The sequence below is a fragment of the Cyclopterus lumpus genome, chromosome 21 (genome assembly GCF_009769545.1).
Source record: "Cyclopterus lumpus isolate fCycLum1 chromosome 21, fCycLum1.pri, whole genome shotgun sequence".
NCBI classification, from domain to species: Eukaryota; Metazoa; Chordata; class Actinopteri; order Perciformes; family Cyclopteridae; genus Cyclopterus; species Cyclopterus lumpus.
This window is the reverse complement of record NC_046986.1, coordinates 19,774,199-19,784,364: the sequence shown is the minus strand read 5'-3', so window position 1 is coordinate 19,784,364 and position 10,166 is coordinate 19,774,199. Positions and strand designations below refer to the sequence as shown.

The following is a 10,166-nucleotide window of genomic DNA, read 5'->3' as shown; positions in this document are numbered from 1 at the left end:
CATGCGGTAACCTGTCTGCAAAGATAATGTTTGTGTTCCTGATTTGGATTTTTATTGGTTCATAAAATGAGCTTGTAAACTGGCTACTCTGATCTCACGTCTCAAATTGCGACTTTGTAGAGAAAGAACAGATCTTTTTTTTAAGTCAATCCAGGTTTAAAGTGTTCCCACATATTCATGAGTTCTGAGAATATGAACACGTTTGATAGGTTGTAAACGCTTCAGAGGGAGCTCACTGAGGCCTTCAGCACATATATACACACACACACCACATATATACACACCACATGAGGCCTTCAACACATACACACACCACATATACACACAGATTAATTTAAATTAATTTCAAAGGTATATTCTGCTACCGTGCGATGCAAACCAGTGAATCAATATTTCATTCGACATTGCTTTGAGTTTGAAAGATAAACCTTAAATGTGATGAAACTACAGCCATGCTGGTGGTTGAAGGTATCATATGTATTAAAACATATTGGAAGAATATGGAATACGGAGCACTTGATGAAACAGAGAAAAAAACATTGGTATTTTGAAGTAGTGATAAAGTTTGACCTGAAGGGGGCACCAGAGATACTCAAGTGTTACGAAACCCAAAGGTTAACCTTTAAAAGATGCAACATTTCAAATGTGATTAAATAGTGTGCAAAGAGAAAGGAGGTATATTCCAGAATAAATGAGGATGCTCCATGCTTCCTCCTGCAGGACGGAGCATGTAAAAGACCCTCAACCGTCTTCAGGGGATAACGTACAGACTGTGTACCCTCCTACACGTCCATGTGTAACCGATCTGGTTCCACTCGTCAGGTCCCACGAAGTCCTTCAGGTTTAGTGACGTGTTTACATACAGCAGCGTGTTTCACCTGCATACATTATTTTATTGGGACTTTTGCTGCTCCACCACCAATTCAACCCGAGATGGTCTACGACGTCGGACTGTGTATAGAAAGGGACCATTGCTGCAGAAATGTACTCTTACAAAGTCAACCGAAAGGACCAATAAATTAATACACATGATATAAATACAGTGAATCTGTGTTCAGTACTACATTCTGTGAGACATGCACATTAGCTGGGACATTTGCTTACATTTGCTTGTTAAATATGAAGGGCAAAGCATCACTGTCATTATTAAAAGGGATATGTAATTGTTTTAATTCCCACAGCTTTTAATTTCGGCTCAATAGTGCCACAGGCATAACATATGGTTAAATATTAACAGCATCATCACAAAAGCTGCTGGATATGTCCACAAGAGTACCTGAAACATACCATGAGTTTGTTGTGAATCGACCACTAACGGTCACTTCAAATGAAAATGAAAAAAATTAAATAAAATGCACAGAGCAGACCATAAATTGTTTGTCCAATCATTACAAAACTATTTTGAAATGGCTCAATAGGAGGCGCCACTAGTTCCACACATGTGCACGGGCCTGTTGCTAATTTGACCATAAACTCATGAGTTTATGTCCAAATATCAGCTGACTAGCTGGAACTTTAATTAACTGGTTGAAACACGTCCCCAAAATGTAAAACGAGGCGGAGGACTTTGAGTGTGCGACAGGCTGCAGGCCTTGAGATGAGGTGGCATGAAACCAGCTGAAGTGACTTTGTGAAGCCTGAAACCCACAACTGCCTTTCTGAAGTGTTTATGTATTTGTATTGTGCTTTAGAACGGGTTTGCATAAGTATTTCTGTGCCTCACTGGGGCCCTACAGATAAATGATAAACAGGGACTGTGATAAAGTATAGACGCGTAAACTGTGTATTTACACACTGTGCGTTTGTACAGGCTTAAAGTGACACTCGCCATAATCCTGATGTCATCTTTTTATCAATTTAAACTATTTCAAGCAAGTTAATAATACCAGAATGAAACCATTATGACCACACTACAGAGGTTTTGTTGAAAAAATTTATTTGAAAAACTAACCACAAAATACTATAGATACAAAACGTGTACAAAAAAAAAAAAAGTACAAAAAGCATCGTTAAAAAATTACTTGAGATGACAATATTTGAGTTGGCACTAATTGGCACTGTGGGTATGATTCAGAATACAAAAAGTAGGCATCTTAGAGCGCGTTCAAGGCATTGAATTCACATTGACATTATTACATGGTTGTAATAATGAGTTTCATTGAAACTCTGGAACAGCGATGACACCCATTCCAAAAATTAAAACATGAACAGTTTTTTGCCCTTATTTAAACTTTAAATACTGGTCTGTTCGGTAAAAGGGAATGTTTGCTCGCGAGAGACGATGTGTAAATAATGATAATAACAATAAGCTTGATAAAAGAAACGGTTGCAGTTGAACTCAAATCGTACCGAACACTCAGACAAACCGCTCTGCAGACGGCAGTGAATGCCGTTCTTCCGCCACAGTGACAAGAACCTCTTGTCGGTACCACAATACTCACCAACACAAAAATAATGAACAGTATCAAATACACGTTTAAACAAAACAAGACGATATCAAGAATTACGTGTTTTTTTCAAGCATTACCCAGGTTTGTTTGTTCCTTTGGACAGAGCCCCCCCTCCCACCCCCCCGCAAGTGTGTTCCAGTTACCATCGAAGCACCAGGCTTGGAAAAGTCGACTGGTGCGGTGCCAACATTGTCAAAACAATTGGAAATTATATATATATATATATATATATATATATATATATTTGATACACACTTGAGAAACTTTTGTATGAATATTACCTCTTCAAAATGTATTGTCATCAGCACGACAATGGCTCCAGTACCTTTGTTTTACGAGTGGTGTCTTGTCCCTTCACCTTTTGTTTTGTTGCACCTCACTCACTGATTCACTTCCTCACTAAAGTACAGGATTACAGTTTAAAACATGTTTTCTTTTCTCTTTTCTTTTTTTTGCACTACAACTGGTTTAGGCCATTCCGTAACAAAATGTCATAAAATGAGAGTTCCAGTTTAGGTCAAAGGCAAACTTGAGATGCATTTCACTGAGGACTTCCAACGGAGGAAAAACTCTTCACACACACACACACACACAAAAAAAAAGAAGACTAATAGCTCTAAAGTCTCATAATAAAAGTATTAAAAAAAAAAATAGCTGCCCTGAGGGAGAAGTACATGTTCACCGGAAACCATTTCTTGCTGTACGACGGTAGTTTGTAAGCACTTCGGATCTTCAGACAAGCGTCTCAAGTATTGCTGGGTTCGAGGCGGCCGCTCCCTTCTCGTCTGACTCGGTGTCCGACCGCGGCTGGTCGTAACACTGGAAGGCTTGGGCTGACTTCATCCACCTCAAGCAAATGTCACACGCACTTTGATTCCCTTACGTCCTCTCGCTGATCCTGATGTGAATTCAAGTCTACAGTGTCAGCCGGGCTCACGAGAACCTATGCACGGAGACCTGTGTACAGAGAGACGGTGTCAGTAAAGCACGTTGTATGGATCTACAAAGTAAAGAGAACAAAACTAAGTACAAACGTATACAAATAAAACTCAGAAGCCTCACCTTTCTCACATGTACCGCTCTGCTTCTCCTGGGCAAAGTTCAGTCTGTTCTGCTCAACTGCGGTGCCGTTGGACTCGGGGCTGCTGCTCCGCGACGGGCTGCTCTCCCCGTTCTGATAAGCCATGTCCAGATGCTGCTGGGCCAGTTTTAGGTGTCTCCGGAGCCTCTCCAGCTCCCGCGATGACGCCTCGTCGCCAAACGACTCGCGACCCGAGTCAACCAGGTTGTCTCGGAAGGCCATTTTCCCCGACGGGTCCTTCTTCAGAGCTGTGTTGTAGCCTGGAGGTGCCGACGGCTGGCGGCAGATGGACGACCTCTGACTGGACGGGGCCGTGTGCCGGGGGCTGGGAGGCCGGGGCGTGCAGAAGCAGTCCCGGATGCCGCTGATGCCGAGGTGAAGGATCTCCAGCAAGGTGAAGAGCAAACACAGGCAGCTGACGCCGTACATGATGAGCAGGAAGATGGTTTTTTCCGTGGGTCGGGAGACGAAGCAGTCCACCGTGTGCGGGCAGGGGGAGCGCGTGCACACGTACGACGGCACCACCTCCAGCCCGTAAAGGATGTACTGTCCGAACAGAAACGAGGCCTCAAAGATGGCGCGCGACAGCAGCTGAAACACGTAGACCTTCATCAGGCCGTCGCGCTTGATGCGCCGCCGTCCGTCGTGCTTTTTGCTGGGCTTCGCCACCACTTCCTTTTCCTTCTCGGGCTCGATCTCCTCCAAGATCATCGGGTCCTCCTCCCCGTTATCCTCCGCCTCCTCGTAGTCCCGGTTGGTGCCGCGGCTCACTATCGGCATCCGCTTCCGGGGCTGGTAGTCGCTGTCATCCATGCGGGCGATCTTGTGCATGGCAAAGCCGAGGTACATGATGGTGGGGGTGGTGATCATAATCACCTGGAACACCCAGAAGCGGATGTGCGATAGAGGCGCGAACGCGTCGTAGCACACGTTCTCACAGCCGGGCTGCTGCGTGTTGCACACAAATTTGCTCTGTTCATCGTAGTAGATGGATTCACCCCCGACGGCGGTCAGCACGATGCGGAAGACGATGAGGAGGGTCAGCCAGATTTTGCCGACGAAGGTGGAGTGGTTGGAAATCTCGTCCAGCAGACGCGTGAGGAAGCTCCAGCTCATTTTGCCTCTTGAACGGTAGCGAACCTCTCAGACCTAAGAGAGAAGAAAAAAAAGAGAAAGGAAATTGAGATGAGGAAATGAAAAAGAAAAAAGTGGCAACCGACGGTAAGGGGAGAGCATGTGAAAGGTAATATTTTTGTTTTCATTTAAAATATTTGACACGAAAACAAATCAATCTGCAACTCAAAATTATACAGACAACTTATTAGTATTTTTTTTCTTCCTAAACAAGACTCAGTTCACTCAAGAATCAGTATATTTTACAATTGTTAGAACTAGTATATTTGATCAATGTGCTAGTTTTGGTCTTGGTTAATAACCTGTGTAGGTGTGAACTGTGAACTCACTGAGACGCATTGAGGGCCGATTGCTCGGCCCAGTCAGGATGTGGTCGAGGCCACATTCTCTTTTTTTTCCTCCAATATGAACGTGAATGTGATCTGGCCCACATTGTGTGTGTGTGTGTGTGTGTGTGTGTGTGTGTGTGTGTGTGTGTGTGTGTGTCCTTAAGGGATATGATACAAACAGCTTGTGATGCCGAGGGTTACATTGCACCATAGGCATATGAATGTTAGAAATCCAACTTTCATTTCCAGCACAAAACAGCTTTGCGCCGTATGCTGACCTTGCACAATAAACGCATTAGACATTTACACTATCAAGAGGCAACTCAACGGAAAATTAATAAATAATGATATAGCCTAATAGAGTGTCTAATGAAATCCAATCGCAAATGGTTACTCAAGACACATTCCAATACAAGGTGTGAAGGGGGCCCATTGACTCCATATCTTTGCAACATATTGCCACAAGGGGGAGCTGCTGTGTCACCACAAAGCTGAGCCGTCCCAAGCCAAGGGGCAAGCTCAGGCACACATCCCAGAGAAGCTTCCAGATGGCTGTGTAAGAAGACTCAAGTGAAGTCATGTAGTAGACACGATGAAGTTTAACTACACGGGTGAAGTTGGTCCGACTAAAAGATTGCTAAAAAAAGGGTAATGAGCTGAAGGTAAAAACAAGAAAGAGCCAATGAGGACTTCCTGTGGTTTGGTTGCACACAATCTGTGACCAACCTCATAAACAACTTCTGCTGAGTAATTAAACGCTGCCGTAAACTGCCAGACAGAGTGTTTGTGACTTAGAAGATTATACCGTTTCATCTCACCTCTAAGCTTCTGGCCCATTTCACAACTTGCGTGTCTCGAGTTGTCTTTTAGATCAACACGGCGCCACAGACCACCGAACTATCTGCCTTCAGGCCTGTGCACAAGGTCCTTGTTTGTGGCTCTGAAGCGGGGTTAAAGGCTATCAGTGGGTGAAATCGCATCTTGGAATCTGCATTGACCCTCCAGTGAAACTCTGCAGAGGCTGAACTCAGATTACAACGAGATAAAGCAGGTACCAAGTAGCCAATGACAAATTGGGGCATTCCAACGTTAAAGTAGCAAGGCATTATGTTTTGGCTATGATCAAATTAGACTCCACAGACTGTCACATCTCAAGACACCATTCTTGAGATTATACGTTTATTGTAAACCAGAATATGAATAATTTACACTGTTTGTACAGGAACAAAATTAGCTGAATCTAAATAAGACACGCAGATGGGATAACCGATTTGATCACCAGCCGCCATTGAAACAAGTGCAATAAAAATTCGGAATTCTGAAGGTTCAAGAACGTGTTCTCACCTACACAAGCAACCAAATTATTACGACAATGTGAAATCAAAGACCCGTTCTTGTTTAGATGTTTTTTCCTTTCCCGTTTCAAGACCAGCTGCTTCATCAATGTTGCTAACTGCGACAAGTTATCCAAGTTATATAAAGAGTGCAGAGTCGAACAAATAGTCTGTGTAAATATGACGGACACGTTCATGAAGTTCAAACCTCAACAGGACCAGCAACTTTCATCCCTTACTTCCAGGGCAACAGCGTAAGATTTACGCTTATTCCCTTTCAGTATAATTCAGCAGAAATATTTTTGAAGACCGACAATTCCTTATCGATATACACTTCTCCGCTTGATTCCTCATCAAAATGAATGTGAACGAAGAACTGATCAGAATGTGTGCTCCCAATCTGCAATTAACTTTAAAGTTGTCAAATTTGCAGTTTGACTGAAAAAAAGTCACAGAGACCATGTACTTTGGTCAACAACAACACCCCACCCCAAAGAGTGCTTAGTATTCCCAGGTGTGGACAGGAGTGCTGTGTGAAGTTAGGGCGGAAACCGTCCTTGGAAAAATAAAGAATTAGAACAAAGCACAAGCCATTGTGTGGGGACTAAGATTAGCCTGATGACTGGTCCGCTACAAGTGAACTCACTTTCATGATAGACCAGACTCTCTGAAGTGATTATTGATTATTTGTGTGTGTTTGTCTGTGGTGCACTCGCTGCTTTTTATGGGGTTCTCCTACCTAACTGCTCACAAAGACTGCCGTTGTCGTCGCCCTTCCTCTTTGACCCTCTCTGGCTGCCTGCACCCTGCAGTTACACCTGAACGCAGGACGACTGCGGCGTCGGGTTTCCACATCCAAGATAACTGACAAAAGACTCCATTCAGCAGAGAAACGCAGAGCACCGTGCCGCACCAAATAAAATGTGACCCATTTTAAAATCAAAAAGGTTGCGAGAGACTACAAAGCTTCATTTTGAAGCCACTGTCAGATGACCTAAAGTGCAAACTACACCGCTCTTCTGTCAGGCTTGCAACCGACGACAGTCTACGGCACACTTCGCCGCATGCAATCTAGGTTAACGGTTACGAGTTGCCCCAAGCAAGTGTCAGAACCGACATCCAGAGGCTCACATCTTTCAGGGAATGTGTGTCACATTTGCTTTAAAATGCACACGGGGTCGGGGAAGAAATCTGATTTAAAGCTCCATGTCTGGAGCTTTTTCCTAAAATATTGGGTTTGTTGTCATTCCCAGAGTCTTTTGATTTTAAGGCCTGGAGTGTTTCTGCTGCTCCTGTGTCTCCTTGCTGTCACGTGGAACAGAGGAACTTTTATTTAAAAAAGGCAAATACCAATAATAATTGTTTTCCCATACAACCAGCACTGTCGACATTTTGATGAGGATCGTCTTACGTACTACATCAAAAATGTTGGATCGCCACTTACTGGTCCAACATATATGCCGATATGTTCAAATAAATTGATATCACACCATGAATGACCATATGAAAACACTATGAACCTAAAGTCTAGATGGCTTCTATAATGCTACTCGAGCATTCCCAAATAAGAAGCCAGTCCCTGTCTGGAGTCCATAAAAGAAGACACAAAAAGAACAAATCTGTTAACACTTGGCCATCAATTCGGATCGACCGGCTGTGGCACTTCAACGTCATGTTTCCAAAAGTAGGCAATGGAAGCAAAGTAAAAGCAGCAGTGTCTCAAAGCTGATGAGAACAGAGGGGCTTTTGTGGCTCTCACATCTGGGAGGGTAGTTATGGCCATCCCTCCCTAATCCCACAGCAGTACAGCCCTGGGCTCAGTGAGGAACGGGGGGGGGGGGGGGGGGGGGGGGGGGGGAATGACCTGAATGGGGGTTAAACTGAGGAGTGACCGCCTGGACTGTGCTGGTAAAACTTGGGGGAGGTGTGTGCGAGAGTGGTGGTGGTGCGGATGGTGGGGGGGGGGGGCTAATTCGCCCTCGGCATCGCCACGCGCAATGATACCATACAAGCTGTAGAAATTGTGTTAGGTCAGAAAATAAGCTGTAGGTCAGGCTCTGATGAAGTCGCTTCATTTATTTAGACGCTGTAATGTCTAATTGAGAACTAAATAATCCAATTTACAGACAACACGAGCGCAAAAAAAAAAAAAAAAGCCTCCGCGTGGCTAACGGCGCATCGTCACTGCGCGGACTCCACGAGCGCCCACAGCCGCGAATTGATGGTTAATTAAGCTAACGGCGTAACGTTGCACGGCTGCACCACACTGTCTGGACAAAGTCAGGAAGTAGTAGTATAAATGGCACTATTCTCTAGAATATTGGGGGTTTTGAGGACGTGTGCGTGGAGGGGGAGGAGAGCCACAAGGTAGCATTCCTGCGCGTTGATCCATCACCAAACCGCAGTCGACCCAGTCAGGAAAGCCCGATCAAATAAATCAGCCTCATTCTCCGCACACCGGCGGAGTTACACGGCGCGTGCCGCCTTGTCGTAACTTGCTAAAAATCTCACACGTAATGTGGTCCCCCAATTCACCGCCGCGTCCTCGCAGCCCGTGCGCGTGAACCGAAGTTAACGTCGGCCGTTTTCAAACGATACGTTTACCGGACCCCGTGTCTGTGAATACGGGTGAACCAAAAAGCCGAAATTAAGCTAGCAACTTACATTTAAAAAAAAGCTACTCGCCGTTCCTGCGGGCGCCGAAGTTAAAGATGTAACTCCGGCCGAAGCCCCGTCGTTAGCGGCGAGCTAAACAGCGACGTTATCGCGATTTGTTTGTGCGCGCGTGCGTTATCTTACCTTCAGTCGTGATTTAGGGTCCCTCTGCTTTCGCGTGGCGGCTCCTCGGGGTTCTCGCCTATCACGAGAGCTTGTCCTCCGCGTTCTCCTGAATAAAAATAAAGCCCCCCCGCTCTAATATCAAGCCATCCAGTTTTCTCTCTCTCTCTCTCTCTTTTCCGCGAGGAGCCCGTGTCCTTCTCCAGTTGTGTGGCGTACTGCGGGGTGAGGACAAAGAATATTCCCAAACCCCCCTCCTCCTCCTCCTCCTCCTCCTCTCCTTTTTCTCCTCCCCGTTTCAGCCGGGCACCCCACCCCCGTGTCTGCGCCAGAGTGGAGCAAAACGATCATCCGCCTGCATTCCTGACGCAATCCTAGATCTTCATCCTTTCTGCCACAACTTTACCCTGGACTCCGAGACTGAGAATAACCTCTGGGGACAGCAGCAAACAAATATATCAATCAAAAATGAATGCCACATATTTATTGAACAACGGCAATATAAAGTTCTTGGGAATTCCCAGACACATGTGCACAACTCTCTGACAATGATTGGTCACCAGGCAGAACGAGCATCAGAGTCCTCTCAAGGTGCTCAACCTCACCTGAAGAATGTGTGATCTGGGCCATCTGCCCACAGTGCTTTTTAGAGCAGCAGGTGGAGCTGTGTGTGCAAGCGGCTCTGTCACCAGCCAACCTTCGGGATGTGGGACAACGTACAACCCAACTGATAAGCTCCCCAGTGCGCCCCCTCTTTCCTGCCGATGCAGATGTTCGGAAGTAGTTGCTGCTCTGTGTCGTACTTATTTTAGGCAGGGCCACGCGTCTTTCCACGGCTCCCCCTCACCACCTCTCTGAAGCCACATTCTACGCTTTTAATAATGCTCATTGATAGAGGTCACAAGATGGTTGGTGCTATGTTCAGTCAGGATTTATGTCCCCCATAAGGACTCGAAGGGGTCTGTACCAGCGGTGTCATGAATCACAAAGTGAATGGGCCGGTGACTGAACTCAGCACTGTGTGAGGAAAATACAACCACCTGCAGTATGGTATTAGCCT

The 10,166-nt window shown here is 45.4% G+C and overlaps 1 protein-coding gene across 3 annotated transcripts; it reads right to left on the bottom strand.

Annotated features, from left to right (window-relative positions):
* Positions 1-2,896: 2,896 nt before the first annotated feature.
* cx43.4 (connexin 43.4) lies at positions 2,897-9,854 on the bottom strand. 3 transcript variants are annotated; one of them, XM_034561545.1, is made up of 4 exons: positions 9,712-9,849; positions 9,128-9,539; positions 3,513-4,680; positions 2,897-3,407 (listed from the first exon to the last, which is right to left on the bottom strand). In XM_034561545.1, exons 3-4 carry the CDS (start codon positions 4,645-4,647, stop codon positions 3,394-3,396), a joined length of 1,149 nt encoding a protein of 382 aa, XP_034417436.1. In that variant the 5' UTR covers positions 4,648-4,680; positions 9,128-9,539; positions 9,712-9,849; the 3' UTR covers positions 2,897-3,393. The 3 variants fall into 3 exon arrangements, with proteins under 3 accessions (XP_034417436.1, XP_034417439.1, XP_034417438.1); XM_034561548.1 differs by lacking the exon at positions 9,128-9,539 and having other exon boundaries at positions 9,712-9,854; XM_034561547.1 differs by lacking the exon at positions 9,712-9,849 and having other exon boundaries at positions 9,128-9,705.
* Positions 9,855-10,166: the final 312 nt, after the last annotated feature.